The 19,031-nt window shown below is 41.0% G+C and overlaps 1 protein-coding gene across 1 annotated transcript; it reads right to left on the bottom strand.

Moving 5' to 3' along the window:
• Positions 1–2,749: 2,749 nt before the first annotated feature.
• LOC145348566 (L-selectin-like) lies at positions 2,750–17,721 on the bottom strand. The gene is made up of 9 exons (XM_080196756.1): positions 17,641–17,721; positions 14,304–14,391; positions 12,145–12,528; positions 10,872–10,979; positions 7,295–7,480; positions 6,778–6,963; positions 5,904–6,096; positions 4,840–4,953; positions 2,750–2,786 (listed from the first exon to the last, which is right to left on the bottom strand). The coding sequence occupies exons 1-9, from the start codon at positions 17,641–17,643 to the stop codon at positions 2,750–2,752; spliced, it is 1,299 nt and encodes a 432-aa protein (XP_080052882.1). The 5' UTR covers positions 17,644–17,721.
• Positions 17,722–19,031: the final 1,310 nt, after the last annotated feature.

The raw sequence follows: 19,031 nt of genomic DNA, 5'->3' as shown, positions 1-19,031 counted from the left end.
CAGTGCCAAGGTGATGGTGTCAGGGGCCGGGATCTACTCAGAGCCAATTGGTGTTGGGGATGAGGGACTACTGTGCACTCTGCAATGGGATCAGTGGGGGAGGAAGGGAAGCCGGCGATCGGGGCTTGCCATGGGGGTGGGGGATATTGTGGCTGGCCATGGGGAGGAGGATTGAGGCTGGTCATGGTAGGGGTGGGTAGATCGGGACTGGCCATGAGGGGCTGACGATTGGGACTGGTCCACAGTGGGAGTTTAGGATAACATTGCAAGGCCAGCGATTGGGAGACTGACAATGTGGGTGGGTTGGGGGGGGGGGGGTGGTGGTGGGTGCGCAGTGTGCATGCGCCAATCTCCCCACTGACAGATTGGCGCATGCACAGTTGCCTGCTGAGCACTATACTGCTGGCCTCTCTAAGGGGATGAGGACCCGCCCCTACTTTCCAGCATGAATCCCCTGAAGCACTCTGTGGAGCATAGAGTGTTAGAGATTCATGAAATTAAGTATGCCGAAAAAAACAGGCAGGGATATCTCTCATTTTCCAGCCCGTTGGGCACTTATTTTTTGGGAGAATCCCAGCCAAGGTTTAAATGAGGAGGAAAGAATACAATACATATATGAAAACAATGATTAGGTGATGTAATATAAATGATAGGAGGTAAGGAAGAATGAAGGATGTAAGGAGTTCCACAGTTAACAGGCCTGAGAAGGAATTAGAAAATAGTCAACGATTGGAGGAATAGCTTGGATGAAGAACTGAGCAGTGAAAAAGAGCTGAGGGGAGGCACAATAAGATGAAGTTGAAGGGACTGATTGTAAAATGAAATATTGGAAAGAGAATTAAAAATGAACCCGATGATCAGGTCATTGAAAAACTGTGATTTGGGAACATCATTGAGAGGTGGAGGTGGTTTTACCATCTAGAAATCCAAGCAGATGCATTATCTAATTAACCACATTGTTGTCTAAGGAGCTAAAGTTGGAATCCTATTGGCTACAGTCATCATTGCATTTGCCAACCCGATTGTTCAAACATTAAGATAGCAGTCAAACGGACTGCAATTTATTTTACACGGATAGATACAAAGCATTACCTTATAGATGAAAATCCTTTCTTCGTCACTAGAAAACAAAGAGGTAAATATATCAACTCAATTCAATTCAGTTCAACTTTATTGCCATTATATGCTGCACAAACAATGAAAAATGAGCCTACAGGCTCCCAAGATACAAAGAAAAAAAAGCAAATGCAGTAGTTATTATAAAATCATGTCAATAGAGCAATGTCCATCTCAGTCCAAAGATAATGGAAGTACTTTGTAATAAATTCAGACCAATATGCCTTTCTACCGTAGAATTCATACTGTGCAGAAGGAGGCCAATCAGTCCATCATTTCTGCATCGACTCTCCAACAGAACAACTTACCCAGGTCCCTAAGTCAGGCCCTATCCTGATAATCCTGCGCATTTACCATGGCTGATCTATCTAACTTACCCATCTTTGGACTAGGAGGAAATCGAAGCACCTGGAGGAAAGCCACACAAACACGGGGAGAACGTGCAAACTCAAGCACACACATACAGTCACCCAAGACCGGAATTGAAACTGGGGGTGAACCTCATCAGGTGAACATCCCTGGTGCAGTGAGGCAGCAGTGCTCGACACTTTCAGATGGATCACTGTAATAAATTTAAATCTAATTTCCACAAAGGGGAGCCAACACTATTTCTATTACATTTCTATCTGGGTTTTCTTTTAAAATAGTGGTTTACTAGTCAAATAAATAACAATTAATTTTTATTGAACTTTTGCAATCTGCCATTTTAAATGCCAGACTTTTGCAATAAAAAAACTTACATAAACACTGTCTTTCTGCACATTTTGATAACCCCAATATTCTGCTATCTAACTCAAAGTCATCCAAGAAAGATTAAATCAATTTCTGCTCTTTGTATGACTCTTGTCTTTGTATTCACATGAAATGGCTTTTATTGTACCGTATGTTCAAGACGAAAAAAAAATTACCCACTGATCATTATTACCCATCTGGTGGGATTGCCTTCATTACTCTATTGTGTTACAACATAAAAAAACAGTCAGTGGAAAAATGGCCACTGTGCACAGCGAGTTTAATTCTTACCTAACACTACACAATCCACTCTATTTTGATGTCTACTCCACCTATTTAATCTCCTGAGGAAATGTAATACAAAGATTCATCATTGGCTTCAACAGGGTAAATTCAGATCAAGGAAAATTCCAAAATATTGGAATGAGATTATTCATGCTTGACATGGTACACTCTTGAGAGTGACAGTTATTGAAGTGAGCAACCCCGAATGTGTCATAATGCATTCACTGTCAGATCGTTTCCTCTGCACTTATTTTTATAATCTTTAAACTCCCTCCCAGATTGGATATTCAAACAGTCACTTATTTAATCATAAATCTTGAAGTTGATAGATTCCTGTTTCTGTGACTCAATGCAATGTGGCAGTTTAAATGCTAAAAACTGGGATACCCTATCTAACCTGCACAGGAAGTGGCCACTGATTGTACAGAAATAGCTAATAAACAGCAATAGATGTGAAAATAGAAACTGAGCCACCTGCTGCTACATTGTCTTTAACACATTTTTTTTCTGAATCAGCAGTTTCAGAGCTCAATCTCAGCTTTATGACTTAGAAAAATGAACTTACCTAAATAATCCAAAATAGTAATAAATCAGAGTTGCGTTATCAGAGGTGCTGTTAACTGAGGTCTATCTCTCTCCTCCAGTCAATCTGACTGGAAGAACAAAGAGTTATCCTAGTTAATATGCCAACAGGACCAAAAGCACAGATTGAGCTCTTACTTGCCGTGCTAACAGTTTTCACTGTTATTTATGCATAAATTATACAGCAATGTCCAGAATGTGGGTATATACAGCCATACATGAAAATCTGGAAGTTGCTGTCAGAGAAGCATCATTTCTCCATAAAGAAACAAATTTAGCATCTCGTTTCTAGCTCCCAATCAAATATATTGAAGGACAGGAATAATAAATCAAATCAAATTAAATCAAATATTGAAGGACATGAAATTCCTCTACTGATGTCATGGTACTGAATAAATCCCTCACAGATAGAATGTATCTATTCCTCTCTGGAACTTAAAATTAACTTTTACAAATATAGAATTATGTTATTTCAATTTTTAATTTGTGTTGGAATTTTTTTAAAGTTGTTTTTAAATGTTTGTTTTCCATCTGTCTATTTTTTTCTCTCAATTCAATCTTTCTCTTCCTCTTTTTATTGCATTTTCTGTACCTGATTTGGCATTGAATTGCCTGCTCTACTTCCTTATTTGGTATCTGTGTACTCAGTAATGATTTTTAATCTGATTGGTTAAGGTTGCTGGTCCTCTTCACACAGGCTCCAGATGGCCTGTTTTTACATGTCCCATTCACGATAACTTGCCAAGCAAATCTCATAGCAAGTTCAAGGACAAATGGAAGTCTAACAAACATTAGCTACTTCCAACCTTTACAGCACAAATCTGGCCCAATAACTGTGACGTTCATGATGACTACTATGTTTAAATAGGTAATGACAGTTACAAATTTTTAGAACGGGGACAAATTTTCAGAATGGGGTCCTCTGTTGTAGTCTGCAAATTGTACTGTTTAACTTGCTTCTGATGATTGTAGTTTTACATTCTATTTCTTTCCTGTTTGTAGGTTGTACCCAGCATCACGTATCATTGCCTGTCTAGGCAGCCAATTAGACCCCAAACTGCTGTTTAGTCATCACTCATTCATCAGATCTTGCGCATTTCATTAACTGACCAATGAAATTGATATGGGTATGCCGGCGTTGGACTGGCGTAAACACAGTAAAAAGTCTGACAACACCAGGTTTTAGTCCGACCGATTTATTTGATAATAGACTCACAAGCTTTCGAGGTTTCCCTCTTCGTCAGGTGAATGGAGAGTTCTGGCCTCAGACAGAGCATATAAAGCACAGACAGTTTAGAGATTACTGATTAGAATGCGAATCCTTACACCTAACCTGCTGTTCAAGACCTGAAGTGGCTGACAATGTGAATGGAAGGAGCACTGATCACAGGTTACAGAGATGTGTATTGTCTCCAGACAGTACAGTAAGTGAGGTTTTGCAAACCCCGAAGCATGGTACATTGGGGAGACCATGCAGATGCTACGACAACGGATGAATGAACATCGCTCGACAATCACCAGGCAAGACTGTTCCCTGCCTGTTGGCGAACACTTCAGTGGTCACGGGCATTCAGCCTCTGATCTTCGGGTAAGCGTTCTCCAAGGCGGCTTTCACGACACACGACAGCGCAGAGTCGCTGAACAGAGACTGATAGCCAAGTTCCGCACACATGAGGACGGTCTCAACAGGGATCTTGGGTTCATGTCGCACTATCTGTAACCCCCGTGACTTGCCTGGGTTTGCAAAGCCTTACTTACTGTACTGTCTGGAGACAATACACATCTCTTTAAACTGTGATCAGTGCTCCTTCCACTCACATTGTCAGCCACTTCAGGTCTTGAACAGCAGGTTAGGTGTAAGGATTCGCATTCTAATCAGTAATCTCTAAACTGTCTGTGCTTTATATGCTCTGTCTGAGGCCAGAACTCTCCATTCACCTGACGAAGAGGGAAACCTCGAAAGCTTGTGAGTCTATTATCAAATAAATTGGTCGGACTAAAACCTGGTGTTGTCAGACTTTTTACAATGAAATTGACACATGGAACGTGCACCTGGGCAGAGAAAGAACTTTGTGTAATAACCAATCAAATAGCAGAGAGGTGAAATTTATAAAAAAAAATTACCTTTGTTTCGATAGTGTTTGATAAGCCAGATAATTAAAGGCAGAGAAACTAAGCAGGCTGTCCCAGGAAGAATTCTGATCAGTTTTGTAGCTATGTGTTGTTTCTGCTGGGTACCTAAAAAGAAAAAAAAGCTGCAAATGTGATGACTAGAATATAGGAAAGAGTGAGAACATGAAGTTGTGATGTGGGTCAGAGCTGGGCAGAGTAGGAAAGTTCCACTTATGGTTCGTGGTTTGGGCTGTCAGCTAACTGACCTAAAGCAGAGATGGAAGTTCTTGAATCAACTTCAGCGCTGCTGACAATAGTTAGCCAGCTACTGATTATCCAATCTTGCTGCTGGCAAATTGATTGTCTGGTAGGAGGTCAGTGCAGGACAGGATGGGACTGGGCGTGAATAGAATGAACATCTCAACTTGGAGGTAACATGCACTTGCTATCCTTGTCCTTCTGGATGCCAGAGAAGGTCATGAGTTTGGAATGTGCTGCTGAAGAAGCATTGGTGAGTTGCTGCATATTATAGTTAACTCTAGATAACATACTGCAACCATGATACATTGGTGTGGTTGGGGATGAGTGTTGAATCTTAGGAAGAATGTTTCACAGTACACAGTGAAGACAGTGTTGTATGCATGACACATTGGTGATCATCTACTGTGGATGAAGTGCTGATCGAGTAGATTGTTTTGTCCTATATGGTGTTGGCCTCCTTGAGTGTTGAGGAAGTTGCACTAATTCAGCCAAGTCGAGGGTATTCCATCACACTCTCAACTCATGCCTTTTTGGTGGTGGAAAGGCTTTAAAGAGCCAGGATGTGAACACTCACTACAGAATAATGCAGCAACAGATCAAAAATCAAACAAAAGTTAACCATGCTGCTCCCCAGGAACACAAGTAGAACACATAGTCATGATAGATTGTGGTAGGTTATGGCGTGAGGATATTTACTCCACTGGTCCTGCAATCACTATCTCATAATCAATATTGTGTCTGAACACCGGAAACCTCAGTGGGGTGTGGTGCAATTATAGAAACAAGAATATACACGAAAGCAGAACCTAACTAACAGATTAACTTCACAGACTGGTACTGGTGATGACCACATTCCTGATTCCTCACACTGAAGACTCACTGACTCGTTCAATGAGAAACCTTCTACACAGCCAAAGTCACAAGTTGAGCGATAACTGAAGTCTCCAATTGGATGGGAACAGTTTCTAGTCCCATTTCTACGGATCTTTAAAATTTCACATTTCATAACTGGAATGGAAGATTGAGAGTTGAATAATCTTTGCACTTATATCTAAATTTTATCAAGTTTGAAAATCTCAATGCACCTTAAAGTAGAGAAGCTTTCCTTGTTTTGTTGTGAAGCCTCTCATGGTGCAACTTTGATAATAGTTACTCTGAGATACATGAGGGCACTCAACGCGCTTTAAAGAAGAGAAATTTTCCTTAGTTTTTATGAATAAGAATTATAATTTAAATTGTGGTTCATAGACATAAATGTAAGATTTATTATCATTAACGGTTTCCAATACATAAAAAGGTGTTTTGGCAATGATAAGAAATAGATTTCTCTGAAAATATCCGTATCGATATTGTAGATACATTGGAAACTCTTTGTCCAATTATGTTGGCCACTGAAGTGATGGGTTGATTTGTAACTGAAATCTCTGATGACATGCGAATCTTTGTTCAGAGATCTCCAGACTTCCACATTTCACAGTTGAAGTATATTTCACTGTAACCCCAGTTTAGTAAAATCTGAGACCAGCAATGAGTTAAAATGTATTGCTTTTATAAAACATTTACTCCACTGGTCCTACAATCTTTATCTCATGATCAATACTGAGTCGGAACACTGCAAACCTCAGTGGGGTGTGGTGCAATTATAGAAACAAGAATATACACGAAAGCAGAATCTAACTGACAGATTACCTTCGCAGACTGGTACTGGTGATGACCACATTCCCGATTCCTCACACTGAAGACTCACTGACCCGTTCAATGAGAAACCTTCTACACAGCCGAAGTCACAAGTTGAGCGATAACTGAAGTCTCCAATTGGATGGGAACAGTTTCTAGTCCCATTTCTAGGGATCTTTAAAACTTCACATTTCATAACTGGAATGGAAGATTGAGAGTTGAATAATCCTTGCATTTATATCTAAATTTTATCAAGTTTGAAAATCTCAATGCATCTTAAAGGAGAGAAGCTTTCCTTGATCTTTATAAATAAGAACTATAAATTGAATTGTGGTAGTAGACTTAAATGTGAGATTCATCATTTTAGGTATGCAATCAAAAAAATGTGTTTTAGCCATTACTGATTAATTAGTAGATTTATCTGGGAATATGTGTATCTATATTGTAGAGAACTGATGTGTAGAATTCGTTTAGCCACCAATGTTGCCAGTTGGACTGTAATTTTAGTGGGTATTGTTGGAGATTATACCTTCACAGCTGGGTGTTTCTGCTGTCCACATTCCTGTCGCATTGCACCGGAGACTCTGAGAACCCTGCAGTGTAAACCCTGCTGCACACTGGAATTCACACTTGGAGTCAAAGCTGAAATTTCCATTCGGATGGATGCAGTTCATGGTCGCTTGTTCAGGAACATTGAGAGTGGCACACTGTTCAACTGGACAGGAGAGATTGGAATAACATATTAGTTATTGTATAATGAAGTTTGTGTTTTTATGTTGATGTGCAATTATTAAAATATTCTATTTATTTTGTTGCCAGGTATATTTTTTTCTCATATCCTCACACATCTTTAACACAAGTAAAAGCCTCAGAGAGACAGACAGGGGTTTTGTTGCAAAGCCTCTCATGGTGAATTTTGATAATAATTCCTTTGAGGTACATGGGGACACTCAATGCACTTTAAAGAAGAGAGATTTTCCTTAATCTTTATGAATAAGAATTATAATTTAAATTGTAGTTCATTAATGGTTTCCAATACATAAAAAGGTGTTTTGGCAACAATAATAAATAGATTTCTCTGAGAATATACAGATCTATACTGTAGATACATTGGGAACTCAACGTCAAATTATGTTGGCCAATGAAGTGATGGGTTGATTTGTAGCTGAAATCTCTGATGACATGTGAATCTTTGTTTGGAAACCTCCAGACTTCCACATTTCACAGCTGAAGTATATTTCACTGTAACCCCAGTTTAGTAAAATCTGAGACCAGCAATGAGTTGAAATATATTGACCGGGAAACACTAATTTTTGCAATGCTGTTTCTGAACCCAGTATGATTCACCACCTTTGTATAATTTTCAACAGTTGCCATACATTCTCAGTGAAAGATGTAAATGTGTCGGAAGCAGTTCAGAGAGGGTTTACTCAACTAATACCTGGAATTGACCTTATGAGGAAAGGTCGAACAGGTTAGGCTAGTATTTACTAGAATTAAGAAGAATAAGAGCAACTTGATTTAAATATTAAAGATCCTGAGGGGGTCTTGGCAGGATGGATGTGGAGGGGATATTTCCTCTTGTGGGACAATCTAGAACTAGGAGTCACTGTTTAAATATAAAGGATTGCTTATTTATGACAGAGATGAGGCAATTCTTTTCTCTCAGTGCCTGGTGAGTCTTTGGGACTCTTCCTCAAAAGGGAGTTGGAACAAAGTTTTTGGGCGAAATTTTCTGAGAATGATTCTAAGTGTCCAGCTAATGTGAAAATAGGAGAGTTGCAGATCCGTTTTTTGGGTGAATGCTTACGCCCAATCTTGTGCACATAGTGCATGAGAAAAGTGGCTCAACCCTTTCTCGCTACTGCAAGCAGAGGGTGGAGCTTAATTCGCCAGGCAGCCTGCAGTGGAAGCTATTGTGCATGTACAGAACACTGATTCTGCACATGCGCAATAGTAACAACAGAGGTCTGACAAACAGAGAGAGCACTGTTAGGCCTCTGCTGTGGCAGGCAGCCAGAACACAGTATACCCCATTTGTAACTGCAGAGGCCCATGGACATTACAAGCCCCACACCACCTAGACTGATCGCAATGCAGAGTGGCAGTGGCCCCCCTCTCTCCACCGATTACCTTCAGAATGGCAGTGGGCTGCCACCCTCCCTCGCTGATCAGGCCATTCCATCCTGGCGTTGCCCCCTTCAGGCCTTGCCCCATCAGTCCCACCCCTATATACCCTGCCCCCGGCACTACTCTGTGGAGGTACCAGGCTGGCACTGTCAGGCTTACACTGCCCATGTGGTACTCACCCCTTGCCCTCAGCCTCCCTCGGGGGGCCTCAATGGCCTCCAATTCTACCAGTGAAGCCAATACGACTGTTCCCCATTCATGAGGAGCAGATGTTTTCCTCGCCAGAGAGGACCTCTCCCGGCGAGACCATAAAGCCAAGTGAGCCCGGGTGATTCCGCGCAGGGTTAGCCAATGCCATTTAAAACAGCATTAGGATACATTTAAGTAATTTATTCAGCCTTTCGCCGAGAAGCTGACCATGCCAGAAATCCGGGACTCTCATAAGATCACAAGAGCTGAGAAATTGGGCAGGATCTTCAGGTGATTTTACCTTCTCGTTCCGCTCAACGATGGGCAAGGCAAGCTGGCAAAATCCTGGCCTTTGGATATTTTTAGGGCAGAGCTAGATAGATTTTTGATTAACAAGTGTTGTGAAAAGTTATTGGGGTTAAGCAGGAAGGTGGAGTTAAGGCCACAATCAGATCTGCTGTAATCTTATTGAATGGTGGAGCAGGCTCGAGAGGCCAAGCAGCCAACTCCTGCTCTGAATTCACATATTCATATGACCACTGCAAGAAGGAGACTTGCATGAAACTGTGAGGAAAAAAAACATAATCCCATGCCCCTGCAGGCAAACATGGCTGCAAGCACTCGGAGCTCAATGAAGACTCATTTTACCAGTCCAAAATTCTCAGCCTCTCACTGTGGGAGAACAGATAGTAAAAAGTCTGACAACACCAGGTTTTAGTCCAACCGATTTATTTGATAGTAAACTCACAAGCTTTCGAGGGGACTCCCTCTTCATCTGGAGTCCCCTCGAAAGCTTGTGAGTTTACTCTCAAATAAATAGGTTGGACTAACACCTGGTGTTGTCAGACTTTTTACTGTGTTTACCCCAGTCCAACGCCGGCACATCCACATCAGGAGAACAGGTAGTCAAATGCGGGTTTGCACTGCTGGGATTTTGCATGCATTTTAATAGTTAGAAAGTTATTAGCAATGCACTCTCAAATTTCTCATGTGTATTACCAGGGGGCACGGTCTCCTCTATTAGTGAAATAATGCAGTACTGTCCTGCAATTCTTCCTCCTCCCTCTCTGCATAATTACAGTGCGGTGCTCAATGCTTAGCAGTGCTGACACACTCACTTGAAATTGTTATTTATTGATAAATATTTTCACAATACTTTTAATATCAGTTTCTCACCAGTGGAACGGTGCAATCATGCAAGTGTTTTGATATAATAAGTATTAGAATGTAAGGGGAGTACTTAATTTCAGAAAATCGGCAGTGTCATTCGCTTTTTCGTTCTCCCTCCCATTCATTTATTGTTTCTTCACTTTTTTTGCTTTTCCTTTCTTCCTTATTCTTTGCTTCCTCATTTTCTTTTTCATGCATTCTTGCTTTCTCTGTCCTTTATTCTTTGCTTTACTGCATCCGTGCTCTCTCTCTCTCTATCTGTCTCTCTCCCCCTCTCCCCAGTGGACATTCAGTACTTGTCACTATTCTGATGTTAACTGATTCCCTGATGATGTGAGGTTAGTGCACTCTTCCCCGATACAGAATCGTGCCTGATTCAAAATGTTACTCGATGTACAAAACAATTTACTACGAGCATGTTGTATATGTTTCAATTAGGATGTTCCGTTTGAAAACTGCACAAAAAGCAATGGGTTAATTGAATTCATAATTGGTAATAAATGATTCAAAAATGGAGTAAGTAATTTTTGTCTCAAAATGTTAAGCGATTTGTTATACTTCTGTAAAGAAAAATTTCAGACAATGTAATTCATGGTATTTGGGAACATTGTTCTTACCAAATTCACATTCTGATCCATTGAATCCTTCATTACATTGACATGTATAATTTCCAATAGTTTCCACACATTCTCCATGGCCACTGCATGAAGTAGGCGTGCATGAAGCTATTAGGGAAGAAACAACATAAGACCATGTACATACAGGTAAACGTGGCTGCAAGCACTCTGAATTCAATGAGGACTCACCAAGTTCCTAACAATGAGCCTCACACTACGGAAGCACAAATCATCAAAGTTTGCTTTGCATTACCCAGGAATTTCTAAACATGCATTTTAATAATCAGAAAGTCATAGGTGATGCACGCCCAAATGTCTGACATGAACTGCCAGAGGACAAGGTCTCTTCTATAAGTGAAATATAATTACAGCAATAAGAATTTCACCCTGTGTTCAACACCACAGTTTACTACGCAGGTGGGAGAGTCCAATGTTCATTTTGTATTGATTGAGCCCCAAATGCTGTCTCTTACTTCCTAATCCTAAAGTATATCACATTATCCTCTCAGTATGCAGAATATACCAGTAGACTCAAGAACAGCTTCTTCCCTGCTGCCAACAGACTTCTGAGTGGCCCTACCTTAAATTAAGTTGATCTTTCTCTTTACCCTAGCTACGACTGTAACACTATATTCTGCACCTGGGTCTCTGGCGCTGTAAGGCAGCAGTGCTAACCATTGTGCCACTGTGCCATCCAGTTGGAAGCGTGAAAAACGATCAGGGGTTGGAGAAGAGGGTGATGATCAGGAGGAAGGGTGTGTAGGCTGGGAACACAATCCAGAAAGATGGGGAAGTGATTTGGAGATGTAGTTCAGGAGGAGCTCATCCAAAGCTGGCAAAGATGGTAAGCACTGTGATGGTGAGGGTCAATCACTCCTGTACCTCTCAGCTTCATATTCAGGTATGTTGTTTTCAATTAATTTACATTTTTGGCAAATATTTGTTTAAAATCTGATTAATTGGCTTTCCAGCTTTCGCTGGGCCAAATGCCTATGTTATTATCTTGTCTCTTTTTAATTCCTTTTGTTCAACTCCAGAATGGGCCTGAGACTTTCTAACTCTATGCATGTCAGCTGTTTATTAATTGCTGAAACAAGTTAATGAATTGTTTGTTAATTACAGCCTATGCAGAAAAAGCATTGCTTAAAACCTAACTCATTAACTTTACAACAATTAATCCTCTCTTTTTTTTCCAAAAGCTTTTGAATATATTTTGCTTTGCGAAATATACTTTTCAAATACATTCTACAAAAAAGTGGGCAAAAGAACTTACCTAAGTAGCATAATGCTCTTTTCCATCTTGTCAGACAGGGGTCGTTATTCCACATTCCTTCATCTTTGCCTCTCTTTATGTAAATTTCGACACAATCTTCTTCCCCAATAGTTGGTTCGCCTTCAGCCCAGTTTTCTGCTTCTTTAGTCAGTGGTTTGTTAGTTCCAACCCAAGTCCAAACATTATGAATCTTTCTTATTCCAATCCAGTAATAAGTTGGATTCTTTGGTAGTATTGCATTTAGATAGTTATTTTCTTCCCTGTTCTGAATTGCAACGAGGTCAGTGAAGAATGTTTGGCAATAGTTTCTGGCATCTGGCCACGTCATATTACTTATTGAAATGTTATAGTTCCAACTGTAGACTCCTTCCAAAGACGCTAGTTCTGTGAAAACAATAAATGTTCTTGTAATACAAACAGAAATTGTTAGAAATACGCAGGAGATTTATCAGCAGTTGTAAGGTGAAAAAGTAGGTTAATATTTTGATTGGAGCGACCTCCGTAGGAATGAAAATTGAAAGAGAATCATTGGACAATTTCTCAATTTTCAGTTCAGAGGGAGGGAATAATGCCTGAAAGATCTGTCGGTTATAGATGGAGAGAGAGAGAGATAAACTGAACCATTTTATCTGCTCACTATCTGACCATAGGCAGAAGTATTTTTAAATTACTTTTACATAGACTGTGATATGTTTCCCCAACTCTGGAGTTGTGTGATCCAATTTTCTAATAACACGCAGCAAACTCTTTTTCTGATTCGCTCAGAGGGTTGACTTATTTCACATTCAAACCTCAGGAGGGTGACATTTGCATCCTTTGTCACACATGCACACTCATATACAGTAAGGAGAACTATATTGCTGTTCCTTCATTCTGAAACCTCCTCCCTAATAGTAAACTGAGTTTATCTACACCACAGGAGTTGCAAAGGTTCAAGAAGGCAATTCACCACCACCTTCTCAAAGGCAATTAGGAATGGACAATAAATGCTGGCCTAGCCAGTGACACCCCCATTCCGTGGTCAAAAAGAAAAGAAATCTTTGCAACCTTTTACAACTATGGATAACACCAATGTAAGAACGACAGAAATGAATATCAGTTCACGTGATTTCCAGAGACCAGAAACTCAAAGTATGGAGACGGTTTTCTTTGTGGTGAAGTTCAGTTCAGATTAGTCCCTGGTTGGAGACAACAGTACAAAAATCCTTGAAAGCAAATGTGGATACAGCACCATGAGGTTTCTATACCTAGCCTGCTTGGCTGGTGATGGTCAGATGCCTTTAAAATAAAACAGGCTTTGATGAGTTGAGAATGGTGGCTGCTTGGTTGACTGTTGTTCTTTTTAGGTTGGAAGTGTGATCAAATAGACAAGGCTGATACATTAGGCCCAACATAAAATTGGACATTTTAAATTAATACAGCTAAAAACCACAGGTCAAAATTCAACAGGCACACATACCGGGACTGTCTGGATCAGGGGTGCTTCACCTGAACAATAGAGAAGTCATTATGACCTGTAACCAGAGCCCAGACCCCTTATATATTGAATAGAGAGACTCAAACTTCACAATGTAAGAGTCATTATGGGCTAAAACCCAGCAGGAGGTGTTCATCCAGAAGACATTACGATCGTGTATTCAGCCAGACTCCCTACTATTAAAGAGATGTGTACAACTAGGATGGCCTGGCCTAACCCCATTTTAACACTATATTTGCCAAAAACCAGCAAATACTCAGAAGGAGGCGGGTGGTGGGGGCGGGGCCGGGGGGGGCAGTATCAGAGGGGGGAGGCTGGGATGGGGAGGGACCAGCCATTTTCAAAACAAACTTCAGCAAAGACTCCACCAAACCTACTGTGACCTGGGATGACGCAAGAGAGTGTACAAGATTCAACCTGCCTGCCTGGTTGGGGGATGGGTGCGGTTGGTTGCTCTTGCCGGGATCAGCATTTTCTGCTGGCAAGAGGTGGCCACAACATTCAGCCCATTAATTCTGTTTCTCTCACTGCAGATGCATTTACAAAGACAGAAAGAAGGGGTTGCAGGATGTGGTGAAATGAGAAAGTGGGTAAGGGAACTGATCTACCTAAACAGTAGAACACATGTGTTCTTATGTCAGTGCTAAAATATTTACAGAGAAAGAGCAGAGTAAAACCTTACCATAAAGCAGAACTAAAAGCCAAAAGTGAGCAACACCCTTCTGAAACTGGCAATGTTTCTGTTGAGCACAGACTTCCACACAAATACCCTATTGAAAGAAAACCAAGAATTGCATTATGTTCTTCCATGTAAAGAATATATGTAATGCACATAAAAATAATAATCAGTACGCATTAGTGAAGTGCATGTGCATTTTTATATAAGAGCTAGGTTCAACCATTTCAAGCCTTCAAGTAAGTTATGAGAAAAGATTGAACACATTTGCAATTTTAATGAGTCTCTCATTGTCACAAATATGGCCCTACTCCTTCCCATCTCTGTTTCACAGAACCACAGAAAGCTTTAGCACAGAAGGATGTAAGGATGTTGTGTCTGTACTAGCTTTATGTGAGAACAATCTAAAACTAATCTGATTGCCCTGTGACTCACTATCACTTTTCATTTTCCTTTGCTTTGAATATTCAATATTTCCCTTAAAAGATACAATGGACTTTACCTCAAAAACTGACTGTGCTGTAACATAAATAAAGATGTTTCTCACTCCTACATTGAGGTACCCTTTGTTTACCCAATTTCCTAATAGTGTCCAACCATCTGACTCCCCTCTTCCTGTGAGTGATGCAGCTCCAGCCCCCCAACGGAGGAAGGTGGCACCACCAAACCCGTGCTGCCTGAAAACAGGCCAGAGCCCTCTAGGTCTTGGACCACCAGAAGATGCCTACCAACGTCATCTCAGACAACAGGACGTAGCAGATAGCAGGCCACCTCCACCTCAGCTGTGGATCCTGGGGAAACACCGACGTGTAGCAGCAGGGTTAGGAAGGTAAAGAAGTTGCTCAGTGTGGGCACAGGTGTTAGTGACTTGTGCACAGCACGCACTTCTCTGTAATGTATTGAACCTCACTTTTTGCACCCTATTTGCATCTGCTTGCTCTCATTAGATTTCTCTATAAAATGCTGTATTGATCTAACATTGAAAGGCAGGATGCTCACACACACTGAAACTCTTTTATCAGCTCCCTGCAATGTAGCCAGCTCACTGATCACAGCGACAGAGCACACCAGCCATGCCAGCGTCTCCCTGGTAATGAAGAACTCCCCTACAGTGGTTAAGTCCACCACTCAACCCAGTCAAAGGGAAGTTTCTGTTCTCAGCACGGATCCCAGCCCTAGACCCATGTGAGAACTGTGCCTCCGGTCATACTGATCCTCAGGGATACCCCTAATTACGGCAAGCCTGCATCTGGAGAGAAAAGTCTGTCTGCACAACCTCACCCCGATAAGACCCTGGTTGCTGAGAGTCTGCAAGCTGTCTTCAGCCAGGAGTTGGACATTTACATAGAAATAGCTCTTGCTGCAACTCAAACTTTGATGGGATAGACAATTGGCATGTTGAAGATACAGGTCCAGTGCCCGACTGGTCAGGGGGAACACTCAGTACAATGCTCAGAACATCACTCATATTGTGGTCATATGCTTATCCTCCACAACCTGGTGCTTCAACAGGGCGAAGACCTGGCAGAGGAGGAGATGGAGGATATAGAAGTGGCCGACAAGGAGGAAACACTGGAGGAGAACGAAGAAAGCCATCATGCAGTGATTAGAAGCCGGAGTAGGCCATTTGGCCCTCTGGGTCTGCTCTGCCATTCATTATGATCATGACTGATCATCAAAGTCAATATTCTGATCACCCTTTGTCCCTTTCAGGGTCAATGCTCGTCTTCACTGCAAGTGTTGGGACGAGGGGCAGACGTGTCCTTCTCGTGACTCAAACCCTACCAGGTCAGGAGCAGCGCTGCTAGCCATGTCCCATGATGGGACTCTCGTGGTCACCCTAATCTTGGTAATCAGTGGATTGGGAAGCAGTGAGGCTGTTCTGAGATCCCCTCCCCACCTCTGGCCTTCGTCACTGCATGATGGCCTTTTTCGATCTCGTCCAGCATTGCCTCCTACATCCTCCATCTCCTCCTCTGCCAGGCCTTCGCCCTGTTGAAGCACCAGGTTGTGGAGGATAAGCGTATGACCACAATATGAGCGACGCCAGAGGACTGTACTGAGGGTTCCACCTAACCAGTCCAGGCACGGACCTGTACCTTCAACATTCCAATTGTCTATCCCATCAAAGCGCGAGCTGCAGCAAAAGCCTCATTATATCAGGTTCTGTTTCAGTCTGTGGCCTCCACACAGGAATCATCAGCTATGATCAGTGCATCTCACTCCTGAGACGCTTGTTAAAAAACTTGAATTTATATAGCATCCATTTGCTACCTCACTCTAGAATATCTGTCTTGCTTATAATAACTCAGTATGATCTGTAACCTTAAGATTTCTGAATGGACCACTTGCCCCACCAAAAATAATTGATAAATATGAACCAACATGACTTAAAACCCCCCCACAATATCTGGATATATCGCATTACTGTTTATGGAATCCGGCAATGTGCAAATTAGTTGCTGAATTTCAAGCATCACAACAGTCACGACAATTCAAAAGTTATACCATTGACTGCAAAATACTTTGGGACGTCCTGAAGTACTAAAAGATGCTATATAAATTCAAGTTTTTTAACAAGTGTCTCAGGAATGAGATGCACTGATCGCAGCAATAGGAAATAAAACTACCCCTACTGATTACTACACTTTACTGCTCAATTCTCGGTCAACTTAAGATTCAATTTGTGTGTAGCCCAGGATGATCGAGTATTTCAGGTTTTTAACCTTCTAAAGCAGACATTTAGAATGTTAAAAAAAATTATGATGCATCATTGCCTAACTATGGGTGTAATATCATATCAACAGCATTGGCACTTTTACATTAGTTAGTGACTCTCGTGTCTCTTCTTCCAGGCAGATCTGTCTGATTGCTTTCTTTATGGCTTCATCACTATAATCCAGCAACCAAGCACCACAGCATCTTCACACTTCATATAATGTCTCCTGCCTACTCCTTTTTGAAGAAAACTAACCACTGTTCACGAACTAGCAGTAAATCTGTAAAGATTTACTGCTAGTTCTTATTGTTAAGAACCACTTCAGCCAATGTATCTTTATTAAAAGATTACTCATTCTGTTATACCTTTAAATAAATACTTGAAATCAGTTTCAACCACATACATTTACAAATATAATTTTTCCTTTTTCACTATTCATGATGCAGCTAGTTTTCTTGACAGTTCACAGACTAGTTGAGACAAATTGGATATTTCCTTGTTGCAACTTTGGGTAATTTTATTTCTCTGAAGACTTTACTTTTCCCAGTTTTTTCAGTTTCTACAGTAATTTTGTGATTTTTCAATAAAGTTCCACTAAACCAGAATAAAATCAGTGTCACTTACCATTTCAGAAATATTCTTATCTTGTCGTTGCCTTTTGCACCTTTTCCTTACTGATGGTTTATTATAGCTTTAAAGTTCTGCTTTCTTCTGTAAGTGGCAGTAACTCAGCTCAGCATGTGTCTATTTTCAAACTGAATGTCTCAGCCCTGGCCCCACCTGTTCACCCTCCCTCCCCTCACTCTTTATTCTCTGGGCAACAAGCTTCCTGTAACGCTTGCCAAAAAACAAACAAAATGAAAATGTGGTGTCCTTACAGAAATATCTATCAAAGTACCTTCATAAGTGTTGAACAACAATGAAAACTCAGCCTTGTGACAAGAAAAGGCAAGCTATCACCACTTGTCCCACCCATGCACTTTGGCATAATACATCTTTGGAAAAAGGGCATCCTGTGGAAGTTAGTACACCAGTAAGTGTTGCACTGGTAAACTCTGCTTGATTAAAAACAGAATCATTTGTAGATGTAAAATTTGTCAATTAATCAGGAATTACATTAATGGTTTTGTTAAAAGCTGATTTGAATATTAGGAGAACAGACCAATGTGAAATTATGGAGGTGTTTGTAGTTTCTAGCCTAGTTAAAGGGTAGACAACTTGGCATTAATGCTCTTTTAGGTGGGTTTTTTTTAATGTTTATTAGTGTCACATGTAAGTTTACATTAACATTGCAATTAAGTTACTGTGAAAATCCCCTAGTCACCACACTCCGGCACCTGTTCTGGTACGCTGAGGGAGAATTTAGCATGGCCAATGCAGCTAACCAGCATGTCTTTTGGACTGTGGGTGAAAACTGGTGCACCTGAGGAAATCCATGCAGACACAGGGAGAGGTGCAAATTTCACCCAGACAGTGACCCAAGCCAGGAGTTGAACTTGAATCCCTTGTGCTATGAGGCAGCAGTGCTAACCATTGTGCCACCATGCTGCCCCTATTATACACTGGTGATGGAGGAAGTGGTGGATTTGATAATGATGATGTGGGGCTGTTTCATTCTAGATAATGTCGAGCTTGAGTATTGTGAGCCTTGTCACTTGTTAGCCTGATTATTTATACTTTAATTGTTTTATCCATAGAAATAACCTTTCGCTTTCTGTGAGAATGGATGAGGAAATTCTCCTGCTCATTTGCACAAACATTTATTTGGCATTTGCTGACTATTCAATGATATCTTCAACATATTTGTTGTGTAGTTATTGAGAGAATTGCATATCTTACACCCTTGCTCAAAAGCAAGGATAAACCCATCAACCGTAGGCCAGTTAGTTTAACCTCTGTGCTGGTCACGCTGTGGAAACAATAATCTGGGACAAGAAGAACAGTCAATTAGAGCAGTGTGGATTAATTAAGGAAAGCTGCTGCCTCTGCAGTCTTCAAAAACAAGATCTCTTTCC

The sequence above is a fragment of the Carcharhinus amblyrhynchos genome, chromosome 9 (assembly GCF_965287045.1).
Source record: "Carcharhinus amblyrhynchos chromosome 9, sCarAmb.v2.hapA, whole genome shotgun sequence".
In the NCBI taxonomy this organism is placed as follows: domain Eukaryota; kingdom Metazoa; phylum Chordata; class Chondrichthyes; order Carcharhiniformes; family Carcharhinidae; genus Carcharhinus; species Carcharhinus amblyrhynchos.
The sequence above is the reverse complement of the archived record's forward strand: the minus strand, read 5'-3'. Positions and strand labels throughout refer to the sequence as shown.